At 39.6% G+C, this 20,116-nt stretch overlaps 2 protein-coding genes across 2 annotated transcripts; both read left to right on the plus strand.

Annotated features, from left to right (window-relative positions):
* The first annotated feature begins 923 nt into the window (after positions 1-923).
* On the plus strand, positions 924-13,520 carry adgrg4a (adhesion G protein-coupled receptor G4a). Its single transcript, XM_030062710.1, has 16 exons — positions 924-1,209; positions 2,167-2,221; positions 2,756-2,904; positions 4,041-4,126; positions 4,241-4,311; positions 6,733-6,839; positions 7,086-7,314; positions 7,484-7,649; positions 8,158-8,310; positions 9,098-9,238; positions 9,908-10,029; positions 10,167-10,435; positions 10,770-10,875; positions 12,105-12,385; positions 12,953-13,054; positions 13,372-13,520. Exons 1-16 carry the CDS (start codon positions 924-926, stop codon positions 13,518-13,520), a joined length of 2,472 nt encoding a protein of 823 aa, XP_029918570.1.
* Positions 13,521-15,773: 2,253 nt separating this feature from the next.
* vgll1 (vestigial like family member 1) lies at positions 15,774-19,570 on the plus strand. The gene is made up of 4 exons (XM_030062069.1): positions 15,774-15,998; positions 17,244-17,446; positions 17,802-18,209; positions 18,371-19,570. Exons 2-4 carry the CDS (start codon positions 17,257-17,259, stop codon positions 18,406-18,408), a joined length of 636 nt encoding a protein of 211 aa, XP_029917929.1. The 5' UTR covers positions 15,774-15,998; positions 17,244-17,256; the 3' UTR covers positions 18,409-19,570.
* Positions 19,571-20,116: the final 546 nt, after the last annotated feature.

Here is a 20,116-nt window from a genome sequence, read left to right on the forward strand (position 1 = left end):
ACTGATTAATGAGTAACTCAGGGTACAAAAGGGAGAGGGTGTGGGTGTCTCCTTATACAGAAATAAAGTGACACAGGCCAGCAGATTCATGGCTTAGTCAACTTCTCATGAACTGTGATTTGATGAAGTTCAAACTGAAGTTTTGACCAGTTCAAGAGGATGACCCTGGTAAGTTGGAACTTTTGGCCACAGAAATATGAATTGTCTTTCTGTGTTACATCTTTTAGTTGTGTGCAGATCAGAAATTGCTAATTATACTGTTCCCCTGAAGTTGATGACCACTTGATCAGCAGAGACACTTCTCGCTTGTTGCCTCTTGCCATGGACTCTGTCAGAAGCCCATCATCCATAATCATCTGTCTGTGTTTACAGCTATACGTCTGTCTTCTGGGTTCAGGTATGGCTATAAGACTAAAGAAGTGACTTCAAAGCATGACATGAATTTGCATCACAGTTAGAGGACAGCAATAAACTGAATAAATACAAAAGTAAACTGATAAATAATAATTGTATCAGCTACCAAACCTATAGATTATGGATGAATTTTCATCAGTATGTGACTTGTGTTGTCCTCAGCAGGCTCTGCCAGTCCCAGCCTGTGGGGAAAGAAGGTGGTGTTCATGTCCCGTCCATGTTTGTGGCGACTAAAGCAAGAGGTTGCAATGCCAGCCCTTGAGGAGCTGAGTGTCTGTATGCTCTTACGCCGCAACCTCAGCACAGCATGGACAGGCTTTGACTACAAAGCTCCAGGGCAAACACAGGCTGAGTTGGGACTGGGGGGAAGAAGCTCAACCCTTGTGGCATGGCTGTTTGGGAAACAGTGGCCTTTGGAAATGGAACTGCAAATGTATAATTGGCACTCGGTCTGTCTTACCTGGTCCAGTCAAGCCAGCAGGTTCCGGATCTACATTAATGGAACCAAAATGCACGAGGTCTCTGTGAACTCCAGTTTGCCCCGACATCTGGCCCAGAATGGCACTCTGACTCTCGGATTGCCACATAATGTAGATGTGAATGGTAATCTGCAAACAGAGAATGGGAACACACTATTTGGGGATATTAGTCTGTTCAGGATATGGGCCAGAGAGCGGACCGCCGAGGAGCTGGAGAGTCGCACTTGTGCAGATGGAGATGTGGTGAGCTGGGACCTCCGGCAATGGGGCTACAGCCACAACTGCCCTCCCGTGCTTGACAACAGCCTCCAGTGTGGTGAATGTGTTCACTTTCTATTGCATTTCATTATCTTGCATTGGCTAGATGGATATATTTTGCTTTATCTTCTTATTCTACACCAGATTCTACTCTGTTCTATAAAACACTCTTAAATTACTCCAAGGTTTTCCTCACCTATTCCCATACTGAGGCAACCTATTTTAGGTGAGAGTTGAAGGCAAGGGTTTACACTACAATATGCTGTTCAGTAACTACAGTTTGAGGGTAAAGAAATGGTAAACCAGGCATTCCCTGAGTTCAATGGCATATGGTGCATCATCTTGTGAGAGTAAACCAAACATTGGGTCTAAAAGTTTTCTCTTGGAAATGTTGCAGGCTGTGTCACACTCTACGTACACTCTTAGTTTAGTTTTATTAAAAATAGAATAAGATGTTACAAGTGTCCAGGACATGATCTGACATCTTTCTTCCTCTTGTTTGTTCCAGCATGGTCACTCTACAAAATCAAAATGAGGGCATTCATTGCACATTCAGCCAAGACCGCAAACCATACAGTGTCACTGGAGGAAATCACAAGAAACTGGGTATGAAGAGTATAATAACAAATAAAACTTGTTATTTATCAGTTCAGTTTTGCTACCATCCATGTCAAGAAAACTGTTGTCATTACATGTCAAAACAACTTTCTTATTTTGTTATTTTCCATTAGTTGAGGAGCATTTTTTCTCGCAACATTTCTGTTCATGGCATCTTTGTGTCATCCCCAAGGTAACTAACCATTAGTGAAAAGATTCCTCTTGGCTGATTTTTGACAAGAGACAACAGTTGAATAGCTGACATTTCTAAGATCAGATCATTTGTTCAGACATTTAGTTGAGTGTCTGTGTATTTTCTGTACTAAAACAAATATGTACTGTATCTAAATGATATATTGTGATGAATGCAGAAAGGAAACACATTCCTATTTCTAATCTCTGTTATCTGTGTTTGCAGCCAGACCTGCCTTGTGGTTAATAATTCTGCGGATCTACACATACAGCAAGCTCAGGTACACCATTATTAAGAGCCTCAGTTTGAGTTTCCACAGAAAGAGGCAGCAATATCCTCAAAGACACACTATGAACTGATAGGAGCACTAATGAGGGACTGTTTAGATAAAGACAATGGTAATTTTCTGAGGAAATGTTTGACAAATTTCAATGTTCAGACCAGGGCAGAAGCAAAGGTGGCTACAAATCCGAATGACTTTGGATTAAAAACAAGCATAAAAAATAACTATAGGAAAAAAGCACACAGATGTCTGTCAGATGATAATTATTTCTTTCCCCAGAATGCAGAATCATTATGGATTTCCACCTCTAACCAGTGGTAAGATGAATTCAAGCAGTTGCTTTCCTCATTTTTCCTCATTCAAATTTCACTCTTGACTGGTGCAAAATCGTGGAAAAGCTAGAGATTGTCGGACAAATACTCTCCACAGGACGCTGCCCTAAACCATGGCAACCCTTTGCCCAGTACAATAGAGAACAAACTTAATGTCCTGTAACACCCATATCCTGACTTTGCTATGGTTTGCCCCAAGTTTCAGCTCTGAAGTCAATGTGGAAGTGAGTCCCGCTGCTGACGTTCAGCTGGTTCAGTCGTATATCACTGAACAGCTGAAGGTGACCTTCTCCTTCAACTTCCTCAACCTGACAGCTGACCTGAATAGCCTGAGGATACAACCCGTTGGTAGGTACAGTCTCTCTATGAAGTGAGAGCATTTATGATTCCTGGAAACAATGTTATCACTTAATGGGACTTTTACTTACCATTTACTGTGTAGTGGGTTTGTGGATTTCTCGATTTTGATGGTCATTATTGCCGTGTTGATCATAAACATGTGTTCAAATCACGAGTTTGACCTTTTTATCTTACGAGGCTAATATGTGTATAGTCTGGGAAATTATTAATGTTACCTACTGAGAGTTTGACTGGAAGTGTTTTTGAGATATAAATATTTATGTCTGTGTTGTGCACTTTCACTGCTGACTGTTGATTAGCTGAATTTGAATAATGCCACATAATTTATACTGTTTCAAATATCTCATGGATGATGAACATCCATTACATGAAAAATTCTAACTATTGTTTGAATAATTACTTTCCTGATAAGAATTCAGGCATGTCATAATCATTGTTATTATTATTTTACATTATTATTATAATTCGTTTAATACACTTATCTTGATTTGAATAGATGATACTTATTTTTAAAAGTTCCAGGAGACAGATGCTCTTACCTTGACCTCTCCTCCTATGATACAACTGCATCTAATAATTTATTGTCCTCCTTTCAGAGTCTTTCGGCCAAGTGACAAAACCACCGCCAATTGTCAGCACTACTGCAACTTCAGGTTCACCAGTTTATTCAGGTTAGCACACCAGACAGAAATAAAACGTAGCTCATGTCAGCAACATGAAATCAACACTACCAATCTGGTTCTTCTATAAGGATTTCTGCACAATAATAAAGTGTAGCCAAACCCATCAACAATCATGCTCTGCTATTGCCTTTTCCATTAACTTAATGTCATTTAATTCACAGAGACAGGTCCAACTCAATGCTTTCCAGCTAGTCCCACTAACATGTCAACGACTAGAGACCCTCTAGATGTCAATGACACCGCTGGTCAGTCCACGGGGCAGCACCAACGAACAGAGCTACTAATGCTCTCTTTGTCTGTCTTCTGTCACTTTCTGTCTTCCTCTTTGTTCTACATTATTTGATTACAAATTCTTCTTATGAATCTTAGATGTAGTGTATAGCATCCAACCCTTTGAGGAGCATTTCTACTTCTGCTCTATCTGTATTTTTACCCCTGCAGTCAGACCAGATACGTTCTTCAGAGTTAATATGACCTTGAAGATGACTGGCGCATCTGGAAATCCAGTGGATATCATCGAGAATTGGGTAAGGCAATCACACAAATACACTGTCATTTCAAAATGCACTTTAATGAAAATAGCTTACACTGTGTGTGTGTGTGTGCGTGTGTGTGTTTTTGTCTTTGTCTTTGTGTAAAAGCTGAAGGAAGTGCTGGAGGTGAATAACACCATGGCTGTACTGAATCTCAAGATAAGAGAAAATGACAGCAGGTGTGTCCCTTGTGATTCATTTATTCTGCAGTTACGGCCTCTAAGTCTCTAAGTCATTGTCATTTGAAAGCTTAGGTTAAAGTAGCACTGATCTGTAATCTTTATAGGCACATGGAGCAATATAACGGACTGCTGGTGAGTATGTACAAGATGATTCACAGTGCAATGCAGTTTATTTTACATATGTTAATTATGTTTAGATAATTTAACAATTTGTCTAACAATTAACAACTTTATTGCGGCTTGGCCTTGTCTCAAATAATATTTAGCATTTGTAAAAATAAATAAATAAATAAATAAAATAAAACAAAAGCTCTTTTATGGTTTCCTTTCTTTTAGGTCACCCAAGCGCAACACAAAGAGTAGGTAACTAAGAATAAGGCCAGAAATTAGATACTTTATTTGTATTTATTAAGAATTTTAGATTTTTTTTTTTAATTAATTTTTAGCTTGTCTAATTTAATTATGCATTTCGTCAACAGATACAAATGCACATTCCACGCTCAGGCATACAGTTCACTGGCTGTCGAAGAAATTAAAAAGCACATTCATGATGTCTTGACCTCAAACTATGCAAATGACACAGTTGCCATTCAAACTGCACACGTGGAGATCAGGCACATCGGTAAGATGGAGTTTCTAACACAGATAAAGAGCGAAAGTTCTGCTCAACTGTACTTGGACTTCTACAGGTGTCACCATATCTGGTTTTTCTTCCTCAGTACCAGGGAACTGTTTAGAAGACACAACAGAGACAATCTATGGACCGTTCACGTGGCCCGAAACGTTTCCTCAAGAAACTCAAGAGATGGCATGCAGGAGCCCTCCATCAGGGAGAGCCTACAGGCTTTGGTGAGATAGTACTTTAATACTTTGATTTTTGACGCAAACATACGCCCAAACGTTTTGTCACTCAAGACACATTCATACCATAAGATCATCATGCTGTATGCAGAGGTTTGGTTTTTTATTGTCTGATGTTATGCAGTGGAATGGTTCACCACTTCATTTCTAAACTCAGACATATGTAACTTTATAATTCAGGCCCAATACGGTAGTAATATCCAGTGGTTTGTTCAGAAGGCTGAGTCATCACAGGAAATGGTTACCTTAATGAAAATGTATTTACTTACTTGCTCACATCATGCTTGCTGCAATCACATGTAAGACAGTCTGTTTCCATAGAGACAGCACAGCAAGACTAGAAAATTCCCTCAATTACAGTGATCCTGTTCCATGCAGTCCCCCCACTCTGCACACAAGCTCTGACTGCACACACACACACAGGCTAATGCTGATGGATCACAGCCAGCCAGCGGCTCATGCAAAAATCAATTTCCTTTAAGCGAATTATTAATGTAATGAAGGGCTCCAATCTTCCCAATATCATGTCTGACAACTTGGATATTAATATTGTTCAAGGGGCAGTGACTGAGTTTTAAAGGTAATCAGTTTTATGATCCCACAGTGAAACATTATGTGTTTATTAAGAGTTCAATACAATCATCCAATATATTTTAGACAGATGGGATTTTTTTTTTTATTACCATCTGCTTTAAAGCTGGAGATGACCTTGGTTGCCAAACAAGGAAGATTGTTTTGAAATCACAAAATAAATTACTGTTTTAAGGATGATCTCATTTCACTTTTGTTTTAAAGGACACATTCAGTGTAGTTTCAAACTTCATGAGGATGGATTGTTTAATATTTGCTTTAAAAGACCATAGCAGTGATTTTGAATGTTTTTTTCCAGGTTGACTACAGTTTACCTACATCGTACATTGCATCAAACTATTTTCCAAATCATGCTGGGATGCTGAAGATTTCACACTTTTTAATTAAAACCCCTAAATTTTCAAATATGGATTTCCGGTTGAAATGGCCACTTTACAATGTTCTGCTTCTGTGGCTAGCAACATTATCTCCATTCATAAACCACGGCACTGACAACTGGCTGTGTAAAGCAAACCTTTCCCCTGGGTGACTATTTTCTGGCTGAGAAACTGTTTCACTCCACCCAATTTCAAATGATTCAAGTCATCCAAACTGAAAAAAACTGCTGCTCTTGGAAAAAGTGACAACAAAGTCTTTATTAGGGTGATGGAATACTGGTGTGAAGAAAGTTTGAAGTCTTAGAGAGTTCATTTTAATATTTTAGTGGAATGAATGGGCTCTAAGGGGTGGATAAAAGGTAGGAAAAATGATATAGCAGTTCTAAAATATGACTGCTTGCTTTGGGAAAAGATTACCAAAAACCTGAAGTACATACATTTTGTAGATATTATGCTGGACATGAAAAATCACTGGTATGGTATTTTAAATCTTTGTCAGAAAAAATGACCAGAAGCAAATTGATCTGAAACAGACTAACAGCCATTATTTCTTCTGTTATTTTGTCTCCCCTATTCCTTTCCTGTGCAGTAAGTTGAACAGTGACACTGACACAACCAGCTGGGCTGATCCTGAAATGACGGCTTGCAAGCCTCTTATGACCATATCAGACCTGGATAAAGTCAATGTAACTGCAGGTGAGAGGATGAATCACATACCGTCCCTTTGCAGTTTTTTTTTTTTTTTATTTTTATTTATGTCTCACAACATGAAAACATGGAATAATGGAGAATACAGGATAAAAGAAAAAAACAAAGCTCTTAAAAATATTCTGTTCTTAGTTTTGTGTCTAAAAAGGTATAAAAAATGAAAAAAGAGAAAAGAAAAGCTTTACAGATCACTTAGTATATGGTCATATTTTTGTATTTTTTATTTCCCGCTAGGTAATTCGGCTGATGTTGTGGACATCATTCAGGACCTAATAGATGTTGAATTTGGTAGCACTGGTGTAGCTGAGGGGGAACTGTCCACCTCCCAGCTGAATGTAGTGATGGACAAGCTGGATGCAGTGGTACATATCAGTAACATTACCGAGGCTCTCGGCACTAAGATAATCAATATCATTGCTGATATCCTGGCTTCCAAGAGTGACATCACTCCAGTGGCTAACATGTGAGTGCAAAGGGATACAAGAAAAGCGAATATCTGGTTGATTTCAGCAATTATGAATATACTGTATGAACACTTACTGTATGACTGTGACATTTTTTGGAATAATAAACATTGTGACCACATTTAAACAATTTCATTTTTCTTTTCAATCCTATGTTGATTCCAAAAGTGTCCTTAATGTAACAGAAAAAATTGGGGACAAAATGGACTTCCAGGGGGAATCAGATAGTATAACTGCCCCATCACTGGCCTTCTCCATGATCAATGTTGATCCAGAGAAGTTCAGCGGACTCACCTTTGGCGTGTCCTCCATTTCATCAAACTTGGACCCGAAGGTGAGAGTCTAAGAATATTTTGGTATGACCTGATGGGGAACAGCAGACTTTACCTATGAACTTTTATTGTAAGCTGCAAAGATGAAACGTCCACTGGCATTCAAAACAAATACCCTGCTCAGTTTCTTTTAGTCTCAAATCGGTTCCACCAGACCACCTCTGGAGCACTCCTACTCCTTACAAGTGGAGCATAATGTCCTTGAGTGACCAGGGAAATGGAAGTCATAAACAAAAAGGTCAATGGTGTGGCAGTGGGAAATAGAGTTATAAAACAGGCTTTGTGCCCTCAAGCTGTCATTGCACATTTAGCTTCAGTGCAGAGCCACGTGACAGCGATATGACTGCGAAAAGAAAACAGCAACTCATGGAAACTTTCCAGAGTTTCACCTGAGTCACCATTTAAGACAAAGAGTAAATACAGAGATAAATGAATCTGGTTTCATTTAGAATCCACAGGATTTTTGCAAAGTACACTGTGGCATTGTCCATGACCTCTCATTCCTTTCAGATTTTCATCAACCAGAGCTTTGAGAGTGAACCTTTCCGTGACACAGTTGCAGCGATTTCTCTCCCTTCTGCACTCCACAACTTCTTTCCACCTCAAGACAGAAACAGAGCAAGAGTCCAGTTCCACTTCTATGGAGTGCAAGACCTTTTCAAGGTGACCTCATAACCCCCCAGTCATCCTCTGCCTCCAATCTTTATTCTTCCTCTATAGATGCATTCTATAAACTAAACTAATCAATATGTTGTTTAAAGCAAATAAAATGTGAAATTTTGCGAAAGAAAATTAATTTGGAGGTACATTTTACTGGCACAAGGAGGTATACTTGGCTTCACTAGACATTTTACATGGACTGCCCATGCTATTTAGAGATTGTTTAATTAATACATTGATCAGGATATTACCAATTCCTTTCTTTATATCTTTATAATAATTCTATTTGTCAAAATGTTCTTAATATTGCCCAGTGGCCACTGCTACCCCTGCTTATCACCACACCACAACCATTACTATTAACAGTGGCAGTGGCAGTAGCACACAACTAAAACATCCATCTTTAGAACTCATTCAGTCTCATAATTAGTGTTAAAAAATATCTACTTTCTCTTTAAAAAAAAAAAAAAAAAAACTGATGATGAGATAATCCCACCTATTTCCAATGCTAATCAACTTGTTTCCAGAATTTTCTTGAATAAAGTGTCATTTTCTTAAGACTAGTGGGCTGATCTTCCTCTTTTCAACATATTATTATATTATATTCTTTTTTATAGTTGTTTCCAGGAAAAAAAATCCAAGAACAAGCAAAACTGCATCATAAAAAATGTTATTTTCTCATCCCACTGTAAGATTTTTTCACTTGTTTTATGAAAAGAAGATGGAGATTATCTTGCTGTGTGATAGTAGCACTGTTGTGATCACTGCACCTATATATCATTCTTAACAGGAGCCAGACACAACCGCAGCAACACAGAGCAACTGGACTTTGAATACCTATGTAGTATCTGCCAGTGTCAGTAACAGCCATGTTAGCAACCTCCATGAGCAGCGTGTGGTGGTCACTCTGAGCCATCAACATCCCAAACAGGTGGGAAATCAATGCTTTGCTACGACAGCAATCATAGTGAAGATTTGCATTTGAATTAAACACCATCTTCTCTTTCCTCATCACAGGAAAATGACAAGGTACAGTGTGTGTTTTGGGACTTTCAGAAAAACGGTGAGTGGCTCCTTGTTTCTGTGTTTTGGATGTGTCTAATTGGATTTACATGGATTAAATACGTTTTTTAGTACTTTTGGGAACCACTGAGATTAATCAGTTCAAAAACATGTAGGCAGTTGTGTGTTCATAAGCATAGTAGCAGCAGTTTTCATCAGATGTTGTGTGTGTGTGTGTGTGTGTGTGTGTGTGTGTGTGTGTGTGTGTGTCAGCTGGGCAGGGTGGTTGGAACAGTCATGGCTGTGTAATCCAAAGTACCTCTACTTATCAGACCAGCTGTCTCTGTGACCACCTCACACACTTTGCTGTGCTTCTGGTGAGTTAACTGGGCTGCTTTTTTCTAAAATAAAAACAGGGGACACTCTTCCACCTCTAAACATAGAAATGGGAACTAATCAGTTGCTGACTGCTTGTATTCTCTGCCAGTAAAGAGGCCATGATAATAATACTGCATGATTTCTAGCTCCCGAACACACTGATGTGAAAATGGCACAATGTGGTGTGTTTCCACCTTGCACCATGTTGTAATTATTTCAGGATGTGACCAGAGCCCCTCTTAGTGATACGGATAGTCAAATTCTGACAGTCATCTCCTATCTTGGTTCCGGTATATCTTCCATCTTCCTGGGTGTAACTCTTCTCACTTATATCGCCTTTGAGTAAGTCACTTGAATTAACACTGATAACAGAAAACAGATTTTTCTTATCTGGTTTTTCATCCTCTTTCTGTCCCTGTCATGATCTTGGCCTCTGTGTTCAAATTTCCCTGTCTGTGCCTTTGTCCTCTGCACTGCAGGAAGCTGCGTCAGGACTACCCATCCAAAATACTCATCAACCTGTCAGTGGCCCTGCTGGGGCTGAACATGCTTTTCCTTCTGGACTCCTGGCTCTCGTCCTTCCCCAGCTATGGCCTGTGCATCTTCACCGCGGCTACACTGCACTACTTCCTCTTGGCCTCCTTCACCTGGATGGGTCTGGAGGCTGTGCACATGTACTTCGCTCTTGTCAAGGTGTTCAACGTCTACGTGCCCTCCTACATTCTCAAGTTCTGTGCTGTGGGATGGGGTAAGGCACAACGTTGGAGAGGAGGGAATCAACTGCCTAAAATACTCACTTAACTTTGCATGGTGTGTTTGATCAGCGGAAGTCAAATTGTGTTTTACGGTAATTGCAACAGCACACTGTTATTTAAAATGTGCAACAGAGCAGTGACTGACTAAATGAGAGAATGGTATGGCCAGAATCTTTTGAATTTGTCAGTATCACCATCAGTGTGTCCAAATACAAAGTGAGCACCAAACACTATCAATCTTACTCTGGCCATTAAGAAATATTATTGATATTGTGTTGAGTTGATCTGAGTGAGCTGCAAAAAATGGGAAATTGTGTCTCCTCACAGGTATTCCTCTGGTCATAGTCTGTCTGGTCCTAGCCATAGATAAAGATGCCTATGGCAATTCTCTGTCTGAAAGTCCTGCAGCTCTGCTTCAAGCCCGTGAATCATTGTAAGTTTATCTATTTATAGCTTTACTCAGCACACATTAATCAACAGTTAAAATAAAAGAAAACTGCAAATCATCACCTAGAATTAGTCTACAGAGATCAGTTTTACCTGTTGTGTGGCCATATAATAACAAGCGCCCTAAAACACACCAGAGCTGGGCTTTAGTCCAGACCACCTTAGCTGAGCCTGGATGAGGATCAAGATCAGATTGGTGGGATATAAGCTGTAAAATATCAATTTTCTTAGTAAAGTGCACTTGCATCTTGACAGGACAAACACTGATGAAGGCCCCTGAAAATATTCTGCTACGATGTAATTACACTTCACTAAGAAAATTCACTTTGTGTCCAACCCTGTCATGATTCATGTGATATATCTTGGATAACATACCAATCTGTCCAAGTGCAGTGACCTTCCCATACAGTTATGATGAAAATTGTGACAGTGAAATTGGGATCAAATTGGGAACCCCCAGGGGTCGCTGAGGGGCTTCTAGGGTGCGCTCAGTAAAATAAGGAATAGTTTAATTTCACCATAACTGATTCACTAAAAATACAATACAAAAAATTTAATAGCAGTATTATTTTAACATAATATCACTACACTGAATCTGTTGTCAGTAGATCATAAAGTTTCATCTGTATCAGACACGAAACAGGTTTCTTCTTACCTTACGTTTCGGCGGTAAGCTTCCGCCTTCATCAGAGGTGTCACTAGGTGGTGTGTGACGTGTCTTTATCACATAGCATCAGCTGAGAAAGACACGTCACACACCACCTAGTGACACCTCTGATGAAGGCGGAAGCTTACCGCCGAAACGTAAGGTAAGAAGAAACCTGTTTCGTGTCTGATACAGATGAAACTTTATGATCTATATAAAGTGTAGACACTATGAATCTTCATGGACTATCTATTGTCAGTGTTCAAGTATGGTATCTAAGCAATTTCATACTTAAGCACTAAGCAAAATACATTTTCATAACACAATCTGGAGGGCAAAATCACTTCATGAATGTGTGTGTGGCTTTTGGAAGTCAGCTTGGGGATCCAGAGCATGAAAAGTTTGAGAACCCCTGACTGAGACTACAATGAGGCTGAGTTAAAATAGGCTTGAAGGCATTACCAGACTTGAGCACTTACCGCCCTGAGGCGCATGCGATTGTATTTGTCATAAATGTCAGTGCATGTTAATGTGTTACACTGAACCCTCTCCCTCCCCCCATCCCCTAGCTGCTGGCTACAAAGTGACATCTTCTTCTACGTGACGGTGGTAGCATTCGTTCTGCTGATCCTGCTGTGCAACATCACTGTGTTTGTCGTGGTTCTGATCCAGATCAGACACATGAGGATGCATAAGCCAGCAGCACACAGCCACAGTGCACTGCATGAGTTGAAGACAGTGGCCAGTCTCACTGTCCTGTTAGGCTTGACCTGGCCGTTAGCCTTTTTTGCACTGGGGCCAGCCAGAGTGGCTCTGCTGTACCTGTTCTCCATCCTCAACAGCTTACAAGGTGGGCTTGAGCTATAGTTTAGCAGTAAATGATTATTGATTAAATCTTGCTTGAGATGCATGTGCATTTTCATTCAATTTTGTTATTATTTTAAATGGCATGGTATTTAGCATAATGGTGGGTTTTGAGTAAAATGTTCTATTGCCAAAACATTTATTTATTTATTTATTTATTTATTTATTTATTTTTTAACAGCTCATCTTCTTAATTTTGAAAAGGTTCCATAAGACCAAGGGGTCCCATACAGGGGCCTCCAATCCTTCAACTTAAGATAAAACTCTCCAACATCTGAGGCTGCAAGATTTTGATCATAAAGCAAATATGGTTATTGAAAAGTCACAGTAATGTGGTGAAAATGACACCCCGCTCAACAGTGTAGTTAAACCTAATACCTTGAAATCCACATGGATCAAATGAAACCATGAAATGAAACAGACCATATAGAGACACAGAGAAGAACTCTCTAACCTCTCTGTGTTGTCTCTTAAAGTCAAAAATCTGAAGCACTGGAATGACAGAAGGGTTTGTTTACCTCTGGTCTAAGTCCTCTCTTGTCTGTGCCTGCAGGTTTCTTTGTTTTCGTGTTCCACTGTCTGATGAAGGAAAACGTGAGGAAACAGTGGAGAATCCACTTGTGCTGCGGTCGATTTAGACTCAGTGATTACTCAGGTAACTGTTGCATAGGGATGGCAAAAATTAGGGCAGCAGGATGTACTGCAGGAAACATGAACTGAAGATTTTGTATGGTATAGTGAATGTTGAATAGAATAGAATAGAATATGTTGCAACGAAACAGAGGTTGTTCATGCTTGAAAGACACTTATTTTCCATGGTACACAACACTGTAATTCCTTATTTTAAGCAGTAACCAACCATTTCTTGGCTAGTTTATTATTATATTGCCATAAAATAGAGCTAGGCACACATAGTTGATGGGAAGTATTTTAAGTTGACAACCATTCTTGCTTTTTATCCTGTGTGTTCAGACTGGAGTCGCTCTGTGACACTGGGTGGGCGCTGCAAACAGAACCAGTTGGTCCGCTCTTCCTCCAGCAGGTCTGTAAACACGTCCTCCATCAGGAAGGTCTCCGACTCCTCCACCGGATCAGGACCAAACCACCACCAGGGGGAGTGAACAAGTTTTTAGATGGGCTGTATACTGCAAGACTTTTCCTTCTTCAAGTCCTGTATTATCTCCCTTATCTCCTACAAAACACTGACAGCACTATAAATACAGCTCCATATCTGTTTTGGGCTTAGTGCCTCAGAGGAAGATGAAAGACACCTCCAAATTTTATGGGTGATGCAGTGGAACCTTACTTAGGAAGTTCTCACTACGTACATCTGAATCAGTGGAAGACCAGAACTTAAAATACACGTCGACATACAGTAGTGAAGGAATTCCTTGGAGGAATTCTTCAGTATGGAAAGTAGAAGTACACGATCTTTACCAGCCTTTTGTGTTTCAGATCATAAAACAATATTATCCTCCACAGGCTAAACTGAAAGAGTTAGCACTTTGTTGTGTTTGTGTTCACCCTGATTGCTTACATTTATAGGGAGCATCATTTTATACTCATTTACACAAAGTAATTAGAGCTGGCTTTCCACCCAAATTACCCAGATAAAGTAACACCAGGGTAACTTTACAAGGAACTGAAAGGTTCCCTCTGCCTGTTATTGTCAGCATTTCCTCTGCACCTTAATGACCCATGAAGATTAGGCAAATTAGTTTGCTGATGTATGAAGTCTTTTTTCTATACAGTAGCTCACAATTCCCTACGTGGGCTGTATTTTTCTTAGAAGCTCGTGGTCTCTATTATTGTTTCTGTCAACCATCCTTAAAAAAAAAAACATAATTTTAATTAAAATGCAAAATAAATGTGCTTTTATTTTAAGCTTCGTATATTGTACTGGACTTTTTTTTGTGTGTTGATGATGTTGAATCAGAGCAACACACACAAGGATTCAACACTGGTCATGCATACCACACCAAAGCCACCAATGACCCAAAGATCCAACAACCAGGTGCTAAATTAGGTGCCAAAAGCACAACTGATTCTTCTATACACACACACTGAATGAAAAAACAGACTGTGTTGTCATAAATCTGTCAAACTAATAGAGTGACTCATTGTCAAAGAGCTGGAAATGTTTCATGACCAACAAATTGTGTGTTAGACAATACTTCAATATCAATATTTCAATACCTAATAATAGAAATAATAGATTAAACACAGGTGTTACTAGTAACATGAATTAAGGTTCAGTTCCATTTAGGTGTAACAGAGCTTGGGCCCTGGTAACAACCCAGTCGCCAGGAAAACATGTTGGCATTTTATGTTTCTGTAAACAAAGGATATGTTGAAATGTCACATTTTGAAGTTTCATGATGTCATATAAAGTGAGCAAAAACAAAACGAAAAAGAAGAGTCTCATGTCAAGTGAGAGCTGTTTGTTTTTAGCAAGATAATGTTAGCAACTAATATTAGTGAACTTTAACTAACATTTTGTGTAACGGTAAACATGACGTTTTCCTAACCTTAACCACAGCGATGAACCTTTACATAGCATTACCCAAGTAGTTTTGGTGGTTAGGCCTATTTGTTGGTTTGCACAGTAAAATGGCGACATTTTACTCTGGTGACTGTATTGTGCATGCTGGTTCACTGGAAAGGCTCTGATACATGTAAATGGAATGGCACCTTAATTGATATCATCAGTAACACTTGTGTTTACCCTAAATTTTCAAGTGAAAGTGGCTGCTGTGCCAAACGTCCCTGATCCAGCAGGAACCAGTTGCAGTGGCAGGGTTGATGTTGGAGAGTGGTGAGGATGTGATGACAGGGAGGTGTGCAGGGAGGGAGAGAGAGAGAGAGAGAGAGAGAGAGAGAGAGAGAGAGAGAGAGAGAGAGAGAGGGAGTGCAGTGGAGAGAGAGAGCACATGGTGACAAAAAGAAACAAATCACACCAAACATTTATCACTCTTACTAAAAAGCTGATAATAACAACAAACACACTCACAGCAGGCAGGCATGCATGTGTCATGGAGCAGGGGTCATGACACGTTTCTGATGTGTCATTTGTCTCAGGTGTGATTAATTATTCAAATTAATTATTCAAATAACAGAAATCAAGTTGAAGTGCAATGCAGGAGAATCCGGTATGATATTTTTAAGTAGATTCATCTTGAAATTGCAGAAATATGTGACAGATCGGAACACTTGAGAGGTGTTGTAAAACTGTGCATATCTTTATGACTGTGTGACTGTTGGAGGAATGTTTTTATAAGGTGTCATTCGGGTTTTGGAGGAACTTGCCAGATGACATTCCGTTCATACCTGTCTGAGTTCATGAAGCATCACGCCCTCCAAGTTTAGCACATCAAGTAACTTTGTAAGAGCCGTGACTTAAATGAGCAGTTTTGTCTATAAAGGAGAGGAAGAAAGGAAAGCTACCTAAGGATCTAATGGATATTTTTGCTGAAGTCGAGTCATATTTTTTCCAACAAATTTGGCTGCTGCTCATGTAGGCCAATACACCAGCTTGTATCAACCAGTCAGTCCAAGGAAGTTAATCCTTGGTCATCCTTGGTTAAAATTCATTGGGTCAGGTAAGAGATAAGCAATTCATTTTTTAAATAAGTTATTAAGAATAATAATAACAATAACAATGAAATGGTCTCTGGCCTGACTCAGGAATTCAGCAATGTTATGGGATGAATTCATTTTTTGTTTTGTTTTGTTTTCAGTTTTTTCCCCCTGTTAAGACCCACTGAAGTTGACTTAATATTTTTTCCAAAAAGGGCATGGTCATAATGTGTTTCAGCCCCACAGATGACATCATTCAAACATCCTGGACCATTCTGTAGTGAAACTCACACAAACAAATATTTCTCAATAAGTCGTGTTGGGTGCATTTGAAGATTTAACCACATACTGCTGCCCACTTTCCAGTTGAGCACTGAGCAGTGTTGCAACATTGCTCAGAATTTACCAAATTGGCACTGGAGCTAAGAGCACAAAGACACATTAGAATAAAAAGATTTTCATGCATTATAAACAAAGTACTGGAAATTAAACAACACAAGGAAACTGGCAGATGGTATGCATTTAATCACTAGAAAATATGAAATGTTAAGTACTGCAGGATGCAATTATCTGACAATATGATTTACATGAAGAAACATGTATCTTAAGCTCATGATGACGTTTATACAAGACATTTGTACATTTGACGGGTGACTATCTTTAGCCCAGTTCAGTCACATATTAACAAATTGAGATATTCTTCTTAAATAGACATTTGGAAGATGTTTGGTTTAAAAAGCCATTATTAAGACATCATTTTTAGCCTCATTTTAGCCTAATATTGAGTTAAAATGAATGAAAGTATCTGGAGAAAAAAAAACTCATAAGTTTTATCTGATAACAGCAGTATGAGATTATCATTAAAAAAATTAAAAAAAAAGTCTTCATTGGCTTTTTGGATGGCAGGTAGCCAACAGTAGACCAGGTAACCAGTTTGATGTCATTGTGATATAAGCAAGGTATGATTTTCATTTTATTGTCTGTCATTTCATTGTTTACATTTACAGTGGCTACAGTATACACATAAACACATGGATGCATAAAGATATAATAGATATAGTTGTGACGTAGATGTGAGATGAGGTTGCCAAAGTTGCTGAGGTTGCTAAGGTTGTCTTCTCCGGTATGACTGAAAATGAAAACAAAATATCAGATATACACATATTATATTACATAGTAATACAAGATATTAACACTGCATTACACATTTGTTAAGAAACTGAAACACACAATAGGTGAACAGTTTCTGCTTCATCTCTGTTCTTCAGTCAGTGCCAACCCATGGCAGACAACACAGGAAGCCCAGTGGCCGTGAAGGTGGAGGAGCATTCTCAGAGCGTCATCTTCACTTACTTCCAGGGTGACATAGGCAGCATGGTAGACGCTCACTTCAGCCGCGCTCTCAGCAAAAACTGTAAGGCCAAGGCTCTGGCAGTGAAGAGCAAGAAAAGCCGCAAGCCTGTAAAATTGGGTAAGTGCACACAATCGACATTCTACGACCTGCCTTGAGCAATGGTGGTCCGTCTTGTGCAATATGGTGTTAGACCATAATCAGGAGAACATGTGCTTTTTGTAATTTTTATTATGTAATTTTTATTTTATTAAGCCTTCCAAACAGCACTCATAACTGAGAATTCTGTTGAGGTGCCAAAAATGAAGGTTCACTATTAAAAAAAAAAAAAAAAAAACTTTTAGGTATGTGCAAGAGTCATATTGTCAAGCTTTCAGTAGAAGGCTAGGTTTGCCCTGCTGAAGGTATTTTGAATAAAATGTTTGCATAGACCAATGTGTGAAAAACTCATCACCGCTGTGCTGCTTCTCTCCAGAGGAATCAAACTCCTGTCAGTGGAGTCCTCCTGCCTCCTCCTCCTCCTCCTCTTACTCACAGCCACAGGTCCAGCCCATCGCCAGACATCTCCAGCTGAGCGGCACCAAAGAACCCCACTGCAGCCTAACCTTCAGCCCTGCAGATGACTCTCCTGTCTCGTGGCACCCATTCCCTGCCAGACAAGTAGGAGGCCCGGGGTTGCCCCCCATCAGTTATTCCCTGTCCCCCGAGGGCTTAGGTCTCACTGGACAGCAATATGCCACATCCTTGCTCAACCTGCTGCATAGTGACAGGACTGATATGGCACCCAGCATGGCCACTGGGTCCAAGTCAGAGCTCCTCCCCAGCTGGACCTCGCCTCACGGATTCAGGGACCCTGTGGACCCGGCTGTGGGCTTTGAATCCGGTAGGTCTGCCTACTGAAAGTCCTACTGAAAGTGGCTTTGAACTTATATAGTCACAAATCCCTTGTTAACATGTTATTTACGGTTTCATTTGGCTCAACTTGTACATGCACATCCATTAAAGTACCTTGTAAATGGTTAAAAGTAGTCTCCTATTTTTCAGGACAAAATCTGGAAAAGAAGGACCTGTACTGGTATTGAAGATAGAGTTGCTGCTGGGAGCAGAGCAGTGGAATGACTTCAGCAACACGGTGTACTTGCAGCTAAAGCCACCTGGCTTTTTGCTCTCTCCTGTAGCTGTCAGACGGTTTCTTGCCAAACAGGCCGCTATACAGACATAAAAGCTCCTCCATTTTCTCTCCATTTCTCAATCAAATGACTTCAGTACCTCAGCATGTAACAGCTTTAACAACCTTCCAGAGGGGGAACATTCACTGACAAACCTGTTCTTCCACTGTCTCATTACTCATGTAGACCTCAGAGCACTGCCTACAGCAGCAGTTAAAGGAAGGGCATTTTTTCTTGTGCCTCCAGTTGGCACTTCTCTTGGTACACCAGTAATTAAGCCAGTATTAAGTTGAAATTTAAACCTTGTAAGCTCATTCAGTACATATGAAAATAATGCTGTTAATATATATCTAAGGTTGGTTTGGTTTTAATTGCTGTGAGAATATTTTCATATGCGAGTGAACACAAGAAATCTAAAGTGATACATGTCAATGACTTTGTTTTCTGTTACCATGACCTTGAATAATTATTACCATGTACAGTCGAAAAAGATGTTCCATATATAAACTTAAATAGAGATATGAACAGACAGATAATGTTTGTGTGCTCATATCTCCTTCGGTGTTGATCTATGTTAACGGTGTAATATAAAGTGTTTGGGAAGTCAGCATGAATGGCTTCAAAGTGTGGCTTGTTAATGTGCATCAGACAACAAACCATTCGTGGTGAATTAAGCAACACTGACACCTGATGGCCAAGAGTGAGCTGATGGCTAAAATGTTAACACTCTATTTATAGTGCTGTCATGTGAAAACCTCCTGAGTTCTATCTTATTAGTTTTCGTGTTTTACCAACAGATTACAGGCCGCAATGTGAGCTGACAAAATGATTCAACTCTTGGGTTTATCAAACCTTCTCAAGGCCTTCTGGTTGAACAAAAAATGAGCAATAGTCAAGCTGAAAACAAAAGTGTTTTTATTTGCATATTGATGATGTATTTGCATATTGAATCATGTAAACTCAAATATTATATCAGTTATCTTGAATGTTCATTAATGACATTTTCCCATGCAAAGTGAAGCATATCTCCTGCCACATTCACATCCAGATAGAGATGCAAATTTGTGGTTGTTTTACAAGGCTCTGTCTCCAAACACCATAAGCTGGTGGCCACACACTGTAGCTGTCACCGAAAAGTGTGACCCTAATCCAGAGTATTAGCGGCATCTCAAAACTTTGTTTTGAGTCCTTAGAATCATGTGAGCGAATGTTTCAAAATTTCATCATGATTTGTTGGTACAACGATTATGATGTTGTTTGAAACACAATATGGAAAGCTGTTCCCTTATGGCACTGTATGGTTCTTCAGCACATTAGTAATGAACTTGAAACACCCATGACAGGAGAGTTTAAAAACATGTCAAGTTCACATGTTTACATACACTCGCTTCATGAGACAATTCCAAGATACCCAATAGGATGAATGGACAGCCTGAATTGCATGGTCATCAGTAGCTTTCTTCTATTGCTGTTTGAGCATTGAGCCACCACCTGCTTCTGAGTCAATGTGGCAGTTTCCTACTGGTCCACAGTTCGTTCATACACTTCATCTAGCTCCTCTCCCAGGGTCTGATGTTGCAGTGGCATTCCGTCAACTCTTGGTTCTCAGTCCTTGTCCATG

The sequence above is a fragment of the Myripristis murdjan genome, chromosome 10 (assembly GCF_902150065.1).
Source record: "Myripristis murdjan chromosome 10, fMyrMur1.1, whole genome shotgun sequence".
In the NCBI taxonomy this organism is placed as follows: Eukaryota; Metazoa; Chordata; class Actinopteri; order Holocentriformes; family Holocentridae; genus Myripristis; species Myripristis murdjan.